General features: G+C 44.7%; 1 protein-coding gene across 2 annotated transcripts in view; it reads right to left on the bottom strand.

The window, feature by feature from the left end:
* Positions 1 to 18429, bottom strand: part of myo1ea (myosin IEa) — a 58532-nt gene that overhangs the window by 21781 nt on the left and 18322 nt on the right. For both annotated transcript variants that reach the window (XM_024440245.2, XM_024440246.2), the window contains exons 2-9: positions 17202 to 17345; positions 15915 to 16004; positions 15275 to 15369; positions 11625 to 11712; positions 6797 to 6886; positions 5482 to 5613; positions 2023 to 2157; positions 282 to 414 (exon numbers count right to left, since the gene is read on the bottom strand). In XM_024440245.2, coding sequence (XP_024296013.1) covers positions 282 to 414; positions 2023 to 2157; positions 5482 to 5613; positions 6797 to 6886; positions 11625 to 11712; positions 15275 to 15369; positions 15915 to 16004; positions 17202 to 17345 — 907 coding nt within the window. The remainder of the gene's footprint in view (positions 1 to 281; positions 415 to 2022; positions 2158 to 5481; positions 5614 to 6796; positions 6887 to 11624; positions 11713 to 15274; positions 15370 to 15914; positions 16005 to 17201; positions 17346 to 18429) is intronic.

The following is an 18429-nucleotide window of genomic DNA, read 5'->3' as shown; positions in this document are numbered from 1 at the left end:
CCTGCATTAACACAATGAAGCTTTGGGGAGTGAAAACAGTCAGTGCAGCATGCTGAGAAATGTGCTTCCTAACCCGTCCCATAAAGGGCAGCCCAGGACACTGGAGAGGAACGCCAGGGGGACATGCCAGTCTGCAGGTTGGAGACAGAGAGACAGTCTGACCCCTTTCTCCCATCCCACACCCTGTTGACTCCCCTCAGATGTGAAAGGACTGGATTGGTGCAAGTAACAAGCTCTACCTACCCCTCTACATAAACAAAGTTACAAGGGTTGGTACGTACACTCCTCGCTCTCAACAGCGGCGTAGTTCCCTGCTTCCCTGAAGTTGATGTTCCCAAGGTGCAGGACTCCGGCTACGATCTGCAGCACCAGGCCACGGTCCTCCCCTGAGATGCCAATCACCTCCATGGCATGCTGGTAGAGGACAGAGACAGAACAGGAGGCATGAACCCAGGGTTGAAAAACAGGTTTACAGTGGCTTGCAAAAGTATTCACCCCCCTTGGCATTTCTCCTATTTTGTTACCTTACAACCTGGAATTAAAATAGATGTTTTTTTTTGTTGGGGGGGGGTGTATCATTTGATTTACACAATATGCCTACCACTTTGAAGATACATAACTATTCACCCCCCCCTAAGTCAATACTTTGTAGAGCCACCTTTTGCAGCAATTACAGCTGCAAGTCTCTTGGGGTATGTCTCTATTAGCTTGGCACATCTAGCCACTGGGATTTTTGCCCATTCTTCAAGGCAAAACTGCTCCAGCTTCATCAAGTTGGATGGGTTCCGCTGGTATACAGCAATCTTTAAGTCATACCAGAGATTCTCAATTGGATTGAGGTCTGGGCTTTGACTAGGCCATTACAAGACATTTAAATGTTTCCCCTTAAACCACTCGACTGTTGCTTTAGCAGTATGCTTAGGGTCATTGTCCTGCTGGAAGGTGAACCTCCGTCCCAGTCTCAAATCTCTGGAAGACGGAAACAGGTTTCCCTCAAGAATTTCCCTGTATTTAGCGCCATCCATCATTCCTTCAATTCTGACCAGTTTCCAAGTCAGCTGCCGATGAAAAACATCCCCCCCCGGCATGATGCTGCCACCACCATGCTTCACTGTGGGAATAGTATTCTCGGGGTGATGAGAGGTGTTGGGTTTGCACCAGACATAGCGGTTTCCCATGATGGCCAAAAAGCTACATTTTAGTCTCATCTGACCAGAGTACCTTCTTCCATATGTTTGGGGAGTCTCCCACGTGCTTTTTAGCGAACACGAAATGTGTTGTGGTTCCATATTCTTAAATTTTTTTAATAATGGGTTTAAAATGAGTCTCTGTGGGATGTTCAAAGTTTTGGATATTTTTTATAACCCAACCTTGATCTGTACTTCTCCACAACTTTGTCCCTGACCTGTTTGGAGAGCTCCTTGGTCTTCATAGCGCCGCTTGTTTGGTGGTGCCCCTTGCTTAGTGGTGTTGCAGACTCTGGGGCCTTTCAGACCAGGTGTAAATATACTGAGATCACGTGACCTATCATGTGACAGATCGTGTGACAGTTAAATAAAGTCAACCTGTGTGCAATCTAACTAATTATGTGACTTCTGAAGGCAATTGGTTGCACCAGATCTTATTTAGGGGCTTCATAGCAAAGTAGGTGAATACATATGCATGCACAACTTTTCAGTTTTTTTTAAATTTAGAAACAAGCTATTTTTTTTCATTTCACTTAACCAATTTGGACTATTTTGTGTATGTCCATTACATGAAATCCAAATAAAAATCCATTTAAATTACAGGTTGTAATGGAACAAAATAGGAAAAACACCAAGGGGGGTGAATACTTTTGCAAGACACTGTACTTACTGCTGTGGTACCTAAACTATGTCCTCTAATTACTCCTGTTGTGGTTTCACTGGTAAAATAAAAACAGGTGCAGTACAGGGAGGAGAATGGAAGAGAGGCCGTGAAGAAGAGAAAGGCAGAGAGAGAGAGAACAATAACAATGGAAAGATATCAAGTAAAACGTACCACAGTTTCCTGAAAATCACTTTTGTCGTTGATGTCATCCACTTTGTAGGATCCAGACTGATTGAGGTAATTGTAGTAATCCAGGCTTGTGATTCCGAGGCTGCTCTTCTGTTCTCCAGTGGCTCCCTCTATCAACTGCACAAACAGAAGACAGTGTAAGATGATTATACTTCTGTCAAGTAAGAACCTGTATACAGTAATTCTAGACTCAAAAGGTCAACAGGAGCTTTCAACCTGTGAACTCACATTGTCTTCCCTCACATTTCTACATGACAGAAGTATTTTAGACAGGCAGCACCATACGCACATGCTCATTAAGTGATCAGCACCACACGTTTTACACCCAATTTAGAGTTGTATGCTTTATTCTCCCTTCACGTGTCAAAAAGTTGCATTATGGGAGTTTGAGCGCCACCTCTCTTCCAGAGACCTCAAGTGGTACACAGTGAGAACAACTCGACCAGCTTTCAGGAGCCAAATAGCACATCAAATCAAATTTATTTGTCACGTGCGCTGAATACAACAGGTGCATAACTTACAGTGAAATGCTTACTTACAGGCTCTAACCAAGAGTGCAAAAAAGGTATTAGGTGAACAATAGGTAGGTAAAGAAATAAAACAACAGTAAAAAGACAGGCTATATACAGTAGCGAGGCTGTAGAAGTAGGGAGGCTACATACAGACACCGGTTAGTCAGGCTGATTGAGGTAGTATGTACATGTAGATATGGTTAAAGTGACTATGCATATATGATGAACAGAGTAGCAGTAGCGTAAAAGAGTGGATGGCGGGTGGTGGGTGGGACACAATGCAGATAGCCCGGTTAGCCAATGTGCGGGAGCACTGGTTGGTCGGCCCAATTGAAGTAGTGTGACTATAAAGTGACTATACATATATGATAAACAGAGAGTAGCAGCAGCGTAAAAAGAGGAGTTGGGGGAGGCGCACAATGCAAATAGTCCGGGTAGCAATTTGATCACCTGTTCAGGAGTCTTATGGCTTGATGTTAAAAACTGTTGAGAATCCTTTTTGTCCTAGACTTGGCACTCCGGTACCGCTTGCCATGCGGTAGTAGAGAGTCTATGACTGGGGTGGCTGGGGTCTTTGACAATTTTTAGGGCCTTCCTCTAACACCGTCTGGTGTATAGGTCCTAGATGGCAGGCAGCTTAGCCCCAGTGATGTACTGGGCCATACGCACTACCCTTGGTAGTGCCTTGCGGTCAGAGGCCGAGCAATTGCCGTACCAGGCAGTGATGCAACCAGTGCTCTCGATGTTGCAGCTGTAGAACCATTTGAGGATCTCAGGACCCATGCCAAATCTTTTTAGTTTCCTGAGGGAGAATAGGCTTTGTCGTGCCCTCTTCACAATTGTTTGGACCATTCTAGTTTGTTGTTGATGCGGACACCAAGGAACTTGAAGCTCTCAACCTGCTCCACTACAGCCCCGTCGATGAGAATGGGGGGCGTGCTTGGTCCTCCTTTTCCTGTAGTCACCAATAATCTCCTTAATCTTGGTCACGTTGAGGGATAGGTTGTTATTCTGGCACCTCCCGGCCAGGTCTCTGACTTCCTCCCAATAGGCTGTCTCGTCGTTGTCGGTGATCAGGCCTTCCACTGTTGTGTCGTCTACAAACGTAATGATGCTGTTGGAGTCATGCCTGGCCATGCAGTCATGGGTGAACAGGGAGTACAGGAGGGGACTGAGCACGCACCCCTGGGGAGCTCCAGTGTTGAGGATCAGCGTGGCAGATGTGTTGCTACCTACCCTCACCACCTGGGGGCGGCCCACCAGGAAGTCCAGGATCCAGTTGCAGAGGGAGGTGTTTAGTCCCAGGATCCTTAGCTTAGTGATGAGCTTTGAGGGTACTATGGTGTTGAACGCTGAGCTGTAGTCAATGAATAGCATTCTCACATAAGTGTTCCTTTTGTCCAGGTGGGAAAGGGCAGTGTGGAGTGCAATAGAGATGGCATAATCTGTGGATCTGTTTGGGCGGTATGCAAATTGGAGTGGGTCTAGGCTTTCTGGGATAATGGTGTTGATGTGAGCCATCACCAACCTTTCAAAGCACTTCAGGGCTACGGACGTGAGTGCTACGGGTCTGTAGTCATTTAGGCAGGTTGCCTTTGTGTTCTTGGGCACAGGGACTATGGTGGTCTGCTTGAAACATGCTGGTATTACAGACTCAACCAGGGACATGTTGAAAATGTGAAGACACAAGCGAAGGCCTTGGTCAGCACATGCTTGGAGCACACATCCTGGTAAACCGACTAGCCCCGCAGCCTTGTGTATGTTGATCTGTTTAAAAGGTCTTACTCACGTGGGCTACGGAGAGCGTGATCACAGTCATCCAGAACAACTGATGCTCTCATGCATGCCTCAGTGTTGCTTGCTTCGAAGCCAGCATAGAAGTGATTTAGCTCGTCTGGTAGGCTCGTGTCACTGGGCAGCTCGCGGCTGCGCTTCCCTTTGTAGTCTGTAATAGTTTGCAAGCCCTGCCACATAAGACGAGCGTCGGAGCTGGTGTAGTATGATTCAATCTTAGTCCTGTATTGACGCTTTGCCTGTTTGATGGTTCGTCGCAGGGCATAGCAGGATTTCTTGTAAGCTTCCGGGTTAGAGTCCAGCACCTTGAAAGCGGTAGCTCTACCCTTTAGCTCAGTGCGAATGTTGCCTGTAATCCATGGCTTCTAGTTGGGGTATGTACGTACAGTCACTGTGGAGACGACGTCCTCGATGCAATTATTGAGAAAGCTAGTGACTGATGTGGTGTGCTCCTCAATGCCATCAGAAGAATCCCGGAACATGTTCCAGTCTGTGATAGCAAAACAGTCCTGTAGTTTAGCATCTGCTTTATTATAGACCGAGTCACTGGTGCTTCCTGCTTTAATTGTTGCTTGTAAGTAGGAATCAGGAGGATAGAGTTGTGGTCGGATTTACCAAAATGGAGGGCGAGGGAGAGCTTTGTACGAGTCTCTGTGTGTGGAGTACAGGTGATCTAGAATTTTTTCCCCTCTGGTTGCACATTTGGTAGAACTGATTTATGTTTCCCTGCATTAAAGTCTCCGGCCAGTAGGAGAGCTGGCTCTGGTTGAGGGGTTTCCTGTTTGCTTATTTCCTTATACAGCTGACTGACTGTGGTCTTAATGCCAGCATCTGTCTGTGGTGGTAAATAAACAGCCACGAAAAGTATAGCTGAAAACTCTCTAGGCAAGTAGTGTGGCCTGCAATTTATCACAATATACTCTACTTCAGGCGAGCAAAATCTAGAGACTTCCTTATATTTCGTGCACCAGTTTTAACGGAGTGTACTTGTTACTGTCAGTGTCCTGAAAGCCGAATTTCACTCATGGACACTGCGAGGCAATTCCTGTACACATTTCCCCAGTTCTAAAATGTGCATAAACACTATTATTAAACAGGAAAATGATCAAAACATCATGTTACTGGAGTCCCTCACCTGATAGAATATATGGAAGCTCCTCTCTCCAGGATTCCTCATGACGACGCGTGATTTCTCCAACAGGAAGTTGGAGATTTTCCCTCCATCTGGCTCGCCGCCGGAGCTGAACTGGATCTCAAAGTATTTCCCCTGAAGGAGGAGAGTGTGGCGCTTTAGTATCAGCGAAGGCCTTGCTAAAGCTAAAACCCAGACTTCCCAGAGCAGGAAATAACAACCATCACATGAGTTGTACTTCAGGTGCACACCTGCAGCCCAGTGGTGTGTGTGTACTAAGGCTTGAACCCTTTCCCTCTCTCCCTTTCCTTCTTTCCTCCAGACAGGTCTGTCCTCTGTAATGTCTATCCCATTCCCAACCAGTCTGAAGCCCCAGAGTGCACTGAGACACTATTCATACAGGGAGACTTCCTCAACCATTTCTTAGACCATGAGTCAAACCTAATTTACTTTCCCCAAACTAAACCAGGAAAACTAAGAACAGAGACAATACTGCCTTGTCTGTCAACCTGAATACAATACTTACCACTAAGCTCTGTTGTGAATGCTATAAGTGGGTAAACTGGCTTTAGAGGACACTAAAGTCTGCCTTTAAAACCTCTCTCCAAGCTAACTGTCTTTAAAAGTATAGTATGTTTTTTTTTCTATGTGCATATTTACTAGCAGTGGAGTGCCCACTCTTTTTGGACAGTGTGTCCCCACAGCCCTGGTAAACCAGGCCACACGAGGCTAGCAGCCCCAGCCAAGAGGAGACGGGAGAAGACAGTACAACAGCTTATAAAAAGAGCACACTAATTCACTATCTCCTTTTTTTCTCTTCTCTATTTGCACTGGACGTCCTTGTGTTTGCTTTGGTTCCAGAAACAACCATGAAGCAGCTTCAAATCATTCCAGGGCAAAACACAGTGCCAACCAGGTGATGTTAGGCGCCCCCATTTCAGGGCAAAACACAGTGCCAACCAGGTGATGTTAGGCGCCCCCATTCCAGGGCAAAACACAGTGCCAACCAGGTGATGTTAGGCGCCCCCATTCCAGGGCAAAACACAGTGCCAACCAGGTGATGTTAGGCCCCCCATTCCAGGGCAAAACACAGTGCCAACCAGGTGATGTTAGGCACCCCCATTCCAGGGCAAAACACAGTGCCAACCAGGTGATGTTAGGCACCCCCATTCCAGGGAAAAACACAGTGCCAACCAGGTGATGTTAGGCGCCCCCATTCCAGGGAAAAACACAGTGCCAACCAGATGATGTTAGGCGCCCCCATTCGGGAAGATTGCTTTTTTTAAAAGAGAGATTTGGAAAGACGTGGGACCCTTACAAATCTGCTGGAGTTGTTGTTCCTCACTGTCTTGGCGTTCCCGAAGGCCTCCAGGAGGGGGTTGGACTGGAGGATGATGTCTTTGACGTGCTGTGAGGGAGCAGACAGACAGTAGGCTCGTTTTAGTGACTGACAGGTAGGGTATAGAGACAGTGGGGAGGGAGACACTACTACACTCTGCAGTGATGCACATCCCTGCTGGCAGATCAACATGCACCGTCTCTGGAACTTTCCACCGTCGCTCTGCTCTCATAGCGTCTGAAGCACATTATCTTTCCCATGAGCCATCTGCATATCAGGAGCCCATGAGTTTTAAAATCAGCACAGCGTTGTGGAGGCCAAACTATTATCCTCTCTATTATTCAATGTGAAATGGTAGCATTTCTTTGAATCCTTTTGCGTCCCTGAACTATTGTCCTCTATGAAGAAAAAAACTTTAGTGGCATGGTTCGAGTGTAACAGATTTTTGAACTTACCCCAGGGCTCAGTTAAACCTTACATACAGTTGAAGTCGGAGGTTTACATACGAGTTTTAATGACCCCAACCAAAGTGTATTCCACCACTCCACAAATTTCTTGTTAACAAACTATAGTTTTGCCAAGTTGGTTAGAACATCTACTTTGTGCATGACACAAGCAATTTTTCCAAAAATTGTTAACAGACAGATTATTTCACTTTATCACAATTCCAGTGGGTCAGACGTTTACATACACTAAGTTGACTGTGCCTTTAAACAGCTTGGAAAATTCCAGAAAATTATGTAATGGCTTTAGAAGCTTCTGACAGGCTAATTGACATCATTTGAGTCAATTGGAGGTGTACCTGTGGATGTATTTCAAGACCTACCTTCAAAATCAGTGCCTCTTGGCTTGACATCATGGAAAAATCCAAAGAAATCAGCCAGGACTTCAGATAAAAATTGGAGACCTCCACAAGGAGCAATTTCCAAATGCCTGAAGGTACCACATTCTTCTGTACAAACAATAGTACGCAAGTATAAACACCATGGGACCATGCAGCCGTCATACCGCTCAGGAAGGAGACACGTTCTGTCTCCTAGAAATGAATGTATTTTGGTGTGAAAAGTGCAAATCAATCCTAGAACAACAGCAAAGAACCTTGTGAAGATGCTGGAGGAAACAGGTACAAACATATCTATATCCACAGTAAAACGAGGCCTATATCGACATAACAAGAAAGGCAGATCAGCAAGGAAGAAGACACTGCTTCAAAACCGCCATAAAACAGCCAGACTACGGTTTGCAACTGCACATGGGGACAAAGATCGTACTTTTTGGAGAAATGTCCTCTGGTCTGATGAAACAAAAATAGAACTGCTTGGCCATAATGACCATCTTTATGTTTGGAGGAAAAAGGGGGAGGCTTGCAAGCCGAAGAACACCATCCCAACCGTGAAGCACAGGGCTGGCAGCATCATGTTGTGGGGGTGCTTTGCTGGAGGAGGGACTGGTGCACTTCACAAAATAGATGGCCTCATGAGGAAGGAAAATTATGTGGATATATTGAAGCAATATCTCAAGACATCAGTCGCAAATGGGTCTTCCAAATGGACAATAGCCCCAAGCATACTTCCAAAGTTGTGGCAAAATGGCTTAAGGACTACAAAGTCAAGGTATTGGAGTGGCCATCACAAAGCCCTGATCTCAATCCTACAGAAGATTTGTGGGCAGAACTGAAAAAGCGTGTGTGAGCAAGGAGGCCTACAAACCTGACTCAGTTACACCTGCTCTGTCAGGAGGAATGGACCACAATTCACCCAACTTAGTGTTGGAAGGTTGTGGAAGGCTACCTGAAACGTTTGACCCGAGTTAAACAATTTAAAGGCAATGCTACCAAATACTAATTGAGTGTATGTAAACTTCTGACCCACTGGGAATGTGATGAAAGAAATAAAAACTGAAATTAATCATTCTCCTACTATTATTCTGACATTTCACATTCTTAAAATAAAGTGGTGATCCTAACTGACCTAAGACGGGGACATTTTACTAGGATTAAATGTCAGTATTTGTGAAAAACTGAGTTTAAATGTATTTGACTAAGGTGTATGTTAAATTCCGACTTTAACTGTATGGAACTAATCAAACTGCTCTGTGAGAGCCACCTGAGACTTCAAAACACATACAATTCCCAGGTTAAAAACACATGCTGTATCTGACACTCACATCGATTTGCATGCATATGATTCAGGGGCATGGTAATCTGATATGCATCCTTCAGTCAGAAACCGATACAGGGTGATGATAATCAGATACAACAACTCTGCTGTTCAGTCTGTCCCCCCCCCCCGACATACACACACACACAAAGCACGCCTTCCACAAGCACATGCACACAGGACTTGGGGAGACCATGTGAATGAGACATGTGGACAGAGGGATTGACAAAGCTAAATTAGGCAGGAAGGGTATTGAGAGAGGTAGGGGTTTCCAACACAATGGAGACCTTATTCAATAAAACAATAGAAATTCCAAGGACAATGTCTGTAATATACTACATAGACCGCACAGACTTATTTTAAATACATTCTTCAACAAAAGTTACAAGCACACTTTTTAATACATCTTGACATGATTTAAAAGATGCAAGGCACATAAGACTCATAGCCAGTAACAATGCAGAACCATGTATAGTACATTCAAAAAGTATTCAGAACCCTTACTTTTTCCCCATTTTGTTACATTATTCTAAAATGGATTAAATCATTTTCCCCCCCTCATCAATCTACACACAATACCCCATAATGACAAAGAGAAAACACGTTTTTAGAAATATTTACAAAATTAAAAAACAGAAATACCTCATTTACATAAGTATTCAGACCCATTGCTATGAAACTTGAAATTTAGTTCAGGTGCATCCTATTTCCATTGATCATCTTTGAGATGTTTCTACAACTTGTTTGGAGTCCACCTGTGGTAAATTCAAATGATTGGACATGATTTGGAAAGGCACACACCTGTCTATATAAGGTCCCACAGTTGACAGTGCATGTCAGAGAAAAAACCAAGCCCTGAGGTCACAAAGGAATTGCCCGTAGAGCGCCGAGACACGATTGTGTCGAGGCACAGATCTGGGGAAGGTTACCTAAAAAGATTCTGCAGCATTGAAGCTCCAAGAACACCGTGGCCTCCATCATTCTTAAATGAAAGAAGTTTGGAACCACCAAGCCTCTTCCTAGAGCTGGCCGCCCGGCCAAACTGAGCAATCAGGGGAGAAGGGCCTTGGTCAAGGAGGTGACCAAGAGCCCAATGGTCACTCTGACAGAGCTCCAGAGTTCCTCTGTGGAGATAGGAGAACCTTCCAGAAGGACAACCATCTCTGCAGCCCTCCACCAATCAGGCTTTTATGGTAGTGGCCAGATGGAAGCCACTCCTCAGTAAAAAGCACATTACAGCCTGCTTGGAGTTTGCTAAAAGGCACCAAAAGGACTCTCAGACCATGAGAAACAAGATTCTCATGGTCTGATGAAACCAAGATGGAACTCTTTGGTTTGAATGCCAAGTGTCACTTCTGGAGGAAACCATGCATCGCTCATCACCTGGCCACTACGATCCCTACGGTGAAGCATGGTGGTGGCAACATCATGCCGTGGGGATGTTTTTCAGCAGCTGAGACTGGGAGACTAGTCAGGGTCGAGGGAAAGATTAACGGAGCAAAGTGCTGAGAGATCCTTGATGAAAACCTGCTCCAGAGCGCTCAGGACCTCAGACTGAAGGCGAAGGTTCACCTTCCAACAGGACAACGACACTAAGCACACAGCCAAGACAATGCAGGAGTGGCTTCGGGACAAGCCTCGGAATGTCCTGGAGTGGCTCAGCCAGAGACCGATCGAACATCTCTGGAGAGACCTGAAAATAGCCGTGCAGCGACGCTTCCCTTCCAACTTGACAGAGCTTTAGAGGATCTGCAGAGAAGAATGGGAGAAACTCCCAAGGGATAACAGGTGTACCAAGCTTGTAGCATCATACTCGCTGTCAAAGGTTTTTCAACAAAGTACTGAGTAAAGGTTCTGAATACTTATGCAAATGTAATACATTTTTTAAAATTGTAATACATTTGCAAAAAAATCAAGAAACCTGTTTTTGCTTTGTCATTATGTGGTATTATGTAGATTGATGAGAAAAACAAACAATTTAATCCATTTCAGAAAAAGGCTGTAATGTAACAAAATGTCTGAATATTTTCTGAATGCACTGTACATTGAAAATGTACAGTAATTAGTCATACACCCTTTCCCACATGACTCAGAGCGTGATAGCTAACATTAGCTTTGAACTTGAAACCTTGACTGAAGTACAATAATTCCAGGGTGGAAAAAGCACTATACTCATCAGACTGAAAAAATGACTACCATCACAATTGCGTCTGAGTGGAAGCATCTTGTGATCCAGTTTATATTCCTACAGACTGGAAATTCCAAGCCCTTTTGAGTGGGCCAATAATACCAGGGAGGCTGGTGGAGAGGGGTGTCTTGTGGACAGGACATCTGCTGAGTAGTGTAGGGGCCAGATGGCTGCTGGGGGGTTGGGAACGAGGGTATTTGGGGGTTGGATGGGCTGCTGATGGACTGATAATGATAAATGGGAGATTGGAGGGAGGGATGGCAGGAGATGGTTTGGGTGGTGCGGAAAAGGGAGGTTTAGACAGGAAACAGCAACCGGTCATTAGGATGGACTGGCGTCATAAGGTACATTGTAAATGACAGTGGATGTGTGTGTGATCGTCTGAGATGAATCACATTTTCACAACTGTAGTTGAGCTGTGTTTCACGGTGTAAAATGGAAGTAGCTTCTCTGGGCTCACCTGCACTTTGGGTCCTCCTCCAGATACTCTGGAGATGTAGCCCATGATGTATTTGGCTGCTACCGTCTTCCCTGCACCACTCTCTCCACTGAAACACAGAGTAGAGAGGTTAGAACGGTCCATATAACATGGCAGTCCTCTGAAACACAAGGTACAATTCAAGGATGCCCACGTTGTTAGTTAAAGGCTGTCAGTAACCAGATGCTGTAATTACTCTGCTTGCCTTGCTATTCAAGAGGACGTCCCTCTTAGCAACACACAGTTCTGGAAATAACAAGTAAATGAGTGTATACACTTTCTCTGTGGAAATTCAACTGAACCCCAAAGCTGAAAAAGCAGTTGTAGATGTATGGTACCAGACAGTTGCATGTCAAATAACACTCCATGAAAATCTCCTCTAAGCCTGGTTTTAAGAGGGTCAGTAGGGGTTCACCCAAATGCTCCTTTATTGTCTCTTCTTATCCCCAATTAGCATGAAGGTGGCCTACTATTGAAGGAGGGGATTTCTCAATTTGACCCATGGCTCTTTTCTCTTCTCTTCAATGTGCGATGTAGGAACAGAAGTTGAGCCAGTCAAAATGCTCTTCCTCCAATTCTCCCAGCTGAGCCAAACCCTTCACTTCAAATAAACTTTTTTCAAACATCCAGAATTACCAGGTGAAACGCCATCTCTGGACTTCCTGTCCACAGAGACTCCACTTCCTATGTTCACTCAGCTCTCCTTCTCTGTGGTTGATGCCAACCAAAATCAGACTCATCTCAGCAGTAAACCTCCCACTCTAGAAGGGGCTATTAACATGAATCCTGTTTTGTCACATTTGCCCAGTTTCTTTTCTTCCTTCTCTTTCCTCAACCTCTCCTTGTATTTTTCCTCCTGTCCTTTCACTTCACCAGGGTCATACTTATTTAGACATATGTGGTTTGGCAGTGGATGACAGAGGAGTCTGTTTTTTTATTTCATTTTTGAAGGGGAGTCATGTCGGTAATGCCCTTCTGAGACGACCCAGCTGCAGACCGTTAGAGGAAGCCATAAGAAGTCATCAAAGCAACTCTATATGCTTATTCATCTCACTAAGGCCAATACTGGACTCTGCTCCTCTATAGTATTCAGTCTAGCTTGTTACACAGCTATTCAAAACCACTATAACAGTTCTAGATATAGTGGTCACTACAATGCACTCAAAAACAGTCAGTACACTGACTAGTGACCAAATGTGATTCAATGTTCCCTCTAATCTTTGCCAAAAAGCATTTGGAGGACCTTCACCCTTAAGAGAACCCATCTGCACACGTGGACTTATGGGCATGTTCTTTTCAGCTGGAGCAGGCTAGGGGCTGGAGTTTGAATCACATCCTATTTTTACCCTCCTGAGGGGTGTGCCCATTGTTGTAATTACACAGCACGTAGATGCTTAACACATTGTTGACTGCCTCTCCCATTTATTGGCCAAACAAGGACAGAAGGAGAGTCATGTCGTTATAGACAGCTTACTGTAAAGTACTACATTCAGCGCTGAATCACTGATGTCACTCACAGCTCAGCTTGACAAAGAAAGCACCTGAAGTGATCATTACAGACGCCAGCTATGAGTGAAACGGAATGCATGCTGAGTATAATGTGGAACGATGGATACCAGTTACGGCAGATTTGTATGATTAGGCACATTGTGTTCCCAAGCCACGACTGACTGACTGTCTCTCGCGCACACACACCACACACCACACACGCACACACGCACACACGAGGTGTGACTGAAGTCTGGCTTCATTTCAACGTGTTGGATAGCATCATTTCCTGCAACTGAAGGGTCCTTCCATTAACAATGACAAACAAACTTAGATGGATTCTCCATTTCCCATGTCATTGTTTCAACAATGACCCATTACCAAGCCTTTCATATCAATGGGGGAGAAAAGATCCTTCCCTACAGAACTAATAAGCAGAAGAAAACTGTTATATGAACAGAGGGTAGAATATAGTGTGTCATCAGACACTACATTTCAGGCCACCCTTTGCGGGATAGAGCTGTAAACTCATTGGCCAGAGTCTTGGTAAAGAAGGATGGCAAGAACTGTGCACAACACAAATGGTGCCATGTGATTTTAAATATTGCAGCATCAGTGTTTGTAGAAGCGCAAGCACTTCTATATTTCATATGGCATAATTTGTGTTTTAACCACTCAGGAAGATAGTTAATACATTTTTTATAACTATTTTATGATAATACTCTACATCTTTACTGCCCTTTGTAACTTAGCTTTCCTCTCCCAAGAATTTGAGTGCAGAAAAATCAGTGAAGTCAGACATTGACAAATAGCCCAGTCAACACCACTTGACCACGTCAGATGACTCATGTCATGTTGAATGACTTCTTTAATAAGTGGGAAAGAAAAAAGGTCCAACACAGTACAGTGCTGACCACACTGCCTGGACAGCAATTTCATGAAGGGCTTTGTTTGCTGACCTGGTGCATCACAAATCCACTTCCATTCCTTTTATGTGGGTGTCTGTACTGGCAGCTGTCTAAACAACGGGAGGAAAGTGCTGATCCAGGCGACATTCGCCATGAGGTAAGCACTACAGTAACCGTCCGGGCCCCGGGCCCCAGGTGACTGGCCCACAACATAAAGCCTCAACTATGAGACAACACTTTTCCCTTGGGAGCCCCCCTCCCATGGGAACCCATTGTACAGTCATGTTATCCACTATAGGCTTCACAACACTAGGGAAGGATCTCTGGACTACCACTAGCTTCCAGGAATCCAGGGCTGTGACCAAACACATTTTAATGGCCAGTTTGCCCATTTTACATTTCCTTCTTGACCACTGCTTGGTAAGACCGACTTTGGTTTGGTTCAATCATATTGCTTTCAAATGTCAAGTCTTTTCAGCTGAGCGGTCTAAAGAGGAAAGGAAGCTGTATTTGGGGCATAGCCAAAGAGTCCATTACATTTTCTCTGTGATCATCTGTCTGTCTGAGGCGAATAATCCGTATCCGAGTGTAATATACAGCATACTCCCAAGTGTGTTAATTGTCACTACTCATCCGCTCTCAATCCATAACAGCAGAGGAACAGTCCCTTCCTGTGCCGTGAGAGAAGACTCATGCATGAGCAACAAAGTACTATGCAGGTGCAATTCCTGTTTTATAAAAGCAGGAAGCTAATGCATTAATAGACACTGTGTTTTGTTTTCATTCTACATCCTGAGAAATGTTTTTAAAATCAACCATTTGCCACAAGAAAAGAGCCTTGAGGCCATATATTTAGACTTGATGGTGTATTTTCCCAGTGTGCCTTTCCCAGCAGGCTGTGATATGAAGAGGGTGGATTAAGACTGGTTGAAGAACCCAGACTGAGCAGGGCACTGTTACACCAGCACTCCTCCCAGTCAGGTGGTGGATCCTGTTGGATCTGTTGGTTCCCTTCCCATCTATTATCATCACATTCAACAGTAGCACTCTTCTACCCATGTCACCATGCAGTCTCCTCATATCCCTCCCTGCCTCTTGACTTCTGCCTCATTCACAGGCATTTCCCACATACCAGCTCTGTTGTTATGGTTGTCACCCTTTCTCCCGATTCAAACACTGAAAGGGAGGGGAGGTGCCTGAGACATAATAACGAGAAAAGCAGGCAGGCAGACTCACCTGATGATGACACACTGGTTCTCCCTGTCGATCATCATGTTTCTGTACATGTTGTCTGCCAGGGCGTAGATGTGAGGTGGGTTCTCATACTGGGCCTGGGGGTTCAACAGAGATTATGATCTAAGAATATCTCGTTAAAAAAACTGGGTGGGTCCAATTTCTTGGTCCTAAGTGGAAAACTGACTGTAAAGGCAAGACTAAAGAATTAGGAGTAATTCATGTAATGAAGTCATAACGTCAGAGGGCTGTTTTTATCAAGCATAGTTAAACGTCTGATTTGGCAGCCAAGGCCACTTCTAGTACGCTGGCCAAGAACACTTTAAACAATACAGACTTGAACAGGCTGTACTGAAGGTATTGCCAGGCCTTTTCAACGGGCACGTTTCTAAATCTGCTCCAACTGAGGGGTGCTGCTGGAAAAGGTATTCGAAGCACACCTAACCCAGTTAATTTAAAACTTTGTTCTTTCTACTGATAACATCATCTTAAAAACATGACTTCTCTTAACTTTTCCAAGTATGAGGTGACGTTGTGCAAACAATTAGGATACATTGATAGCAGAGTTTTATTTTTTACCCAAATAGAAAAACCTATTGGTACCCTGTCTCATACTCCTGTCTAAAGAGAAAAGGCTGCTCACCGCGCCCTGATACATCTCCACTTCCTTGTCCCCAAAGTATGGCATCTGCTTGAACGGGTTAACAGAGATGAGCACAGGGCCAATGTAAGTCTGTAGAGGTTAAGGATCATACTAACATGTGTACCAGTAATAATCAACCGTTCAGGTCCCTGTGACTTACATGGTCAAAGGTAAAAAACAACACTAAGAATTCCCAGAGCTCACTAGTCATCTGCATCGAGCACCAATGACAACCCTCCCCTCATTTTACTCTTTAAGACAATGCGGTTTCAGAACATATTTATAAATCTTGACGTAGTCCCTCTTGGAGAAAAATGACCTAACTGAGTAATTGGGCCCATGATGTCATTGCAATGTGCATCTGTGTGGTAGCACTGGAGTGTGTGGTGATTGGACACAAGCCTTGTAAAGACAGTGTTCACACATCAGAGTGAACAGCCCAGCAGTGTAGTGATGTGAGGTTTAGGCCCTGTAGCCCAAAGCAGCTCCCGGCACATAAAGCTGGTATTGAGGGCGCCCTGCAGTGACCCCAGCCCCAGTACGCCACTGGCTGGAACACTCTGTGTTGATGCTATTTTCTGACCACAGAGGATTGAGTTTTCAATCTAAAATGGCCAGCATCCGCTCAACTCTATAATCCTAAAGACTGCCAGGACACAGATGAGGTTTTAATTAATGAGCTCCTTCGAGAACTTTCAACATCTTCCATCAAAAGGGTCATTCAGAGACCCAAACATTTCAACACTACTTGGATATATTATATGGGCACGAGAACAAAACTTTAAACCTCAATATATTCTTGAGGTCTGTAAGAGTGAAGCTGAATACTCTTCTTATGGATTGTATAGGCCTGGGGCATTTACAGATCTGGCCCGGAATGCTCTCAGCACAGCCAAACAAAACCATTACTGTTGTAGGAAAGTAGCTGCACTGCTCACATTCACCATGCATTTCTCAGCAACCCTTCACCCGACCTCTTTCCATATTGCTGCATGGTGAAATTAAACTAGAGTAAACCTGATTAAGATCCATTCCAGCCTGGAGGTGAAGGAAGCTGAAGTCAGGGGTCCAGATAGGGGCGCAAAGAGGCCCGTCTCCCCCTCGCCACTGGCGGTACATGGTGGGAGTAGCCCAGTGTCTGGAGCCTCAAACACTAGATCATTAATCTGAGTTATTACAGCACTGGGAATGGTCACTCAGCTATTCTGGGAACGGTGGGAGTGTGTCTACGGCAGGGCTTAGCCATTCTTCATCGAGGTGTGAACGGTGTGTGAATGTGAAGGATACAAAGATGTAGTCGTCCATGTATCTCTTCTTGAGGTTGTCCACAATGGCGTCCTCGTTGATCTTGGAGAGGAGCACCATGTCGTCCACTCCACTCTGCTTGACATTGTGGCTCTGCCAGTGGTACCGGTAGTGGCCCCGGCTCCCCTGGAACACACAGAACACAATACACATCTGTTAGTGCCATCAGACTGTTGCCTTCAGATTGCTTGCAGCCGCATCAAACTATAAAACTATAAAACTATGACCGCGTGACCTGACCAGGAAAAAAACCGATGGCTCTATAGTCTCATAGAAACTTCATTATCAGAAGCTTACCTTTACCTAGGACTGAAATCATCACATTTGGTGAGAGTACTGGAGTAGGCAGCCAAAACTTTTAGCAGAAAACTGTCCAACAACTGAAATGAACTTGGGCTTCCCCCTGAGTAACTCATTTTCACCCATGCAGAGTTTTTATTTTACTTCTAATAGGTGCAAGGTCAAGATTCCTAAAAGTGCTTTCAGTGTGTTTTTGGGTCTTTGATGTTGTGTTCTGACTGCTGTCAGACCTTTCCCTTTACCTCCCCCTCTCTTCCTCCGTTCCAGTTGGATTTTTTTTTCTGAGAGCAGGTCTCCAGAAAGCTTAGGCCATTCATCATGTGCTGTGAGTCAATGTCATTTGGCTACTGAGGAAAGGATTACAATGTGCTGTGAGGAGTGAGTCTTATTCTCCTGGATGGAGAACCAATCAAAGCCACAGACCAGATCCAGAACATTAGTCAACACTGGACACATCTCAATGCCATTTAACGCCCTGTTTGCCTCCTGATTCCACTGAGAAAGAGCATTCTATTTTAGTTTACCTTTGAACTGGAGGGCAGCTTTACATACGACTGAACGATTTGTATTTCTATGCCTGTTTTTTCTTCCTGGTTCTGGAATGCTTTGTTTCAACTTTTGAAGTGGTTCAGATTGGAAAGGGCTGGTGCATAGATTAGATGGCAGCAACACTTCCATATTTCAGATTCCATAGGCTACAACAGACGTGATTGTCACATTGCACCATTCATTGTTAAATGTCAATTTGAGGTTAAAGACAAAAAGTACAGTTGCACTAAGATGTACTTTCTCTACCAAAGCAACACAGAGCAAAACCATGGTGACATTACAGTAAAATAAAGTAACACCACAGTAGATTTAATACACCAATGGAAAGCCATGGCAACTCTCAATAATTAACTTGTACAAA

This window comes from Oncorhynchus tshawytscha, linkage group LG12, assembly GCF_018296145.1.
Source record: "Oncorhynchus tshawytscha isolate Ot180627B linkage group LG12, Otsh_v2.0, whole genome shotgun sequence".
Lineage (NCBI taxonomy): Eukaryota > Metazoa > Chordata > Actinopteri > Salmoniformes > Salmonidae > Oncorhynchus > Oncorhynchus tshawytscha.
This window is presented reverse-complemented; position numbering and strand designations above follow the sequence as displayed.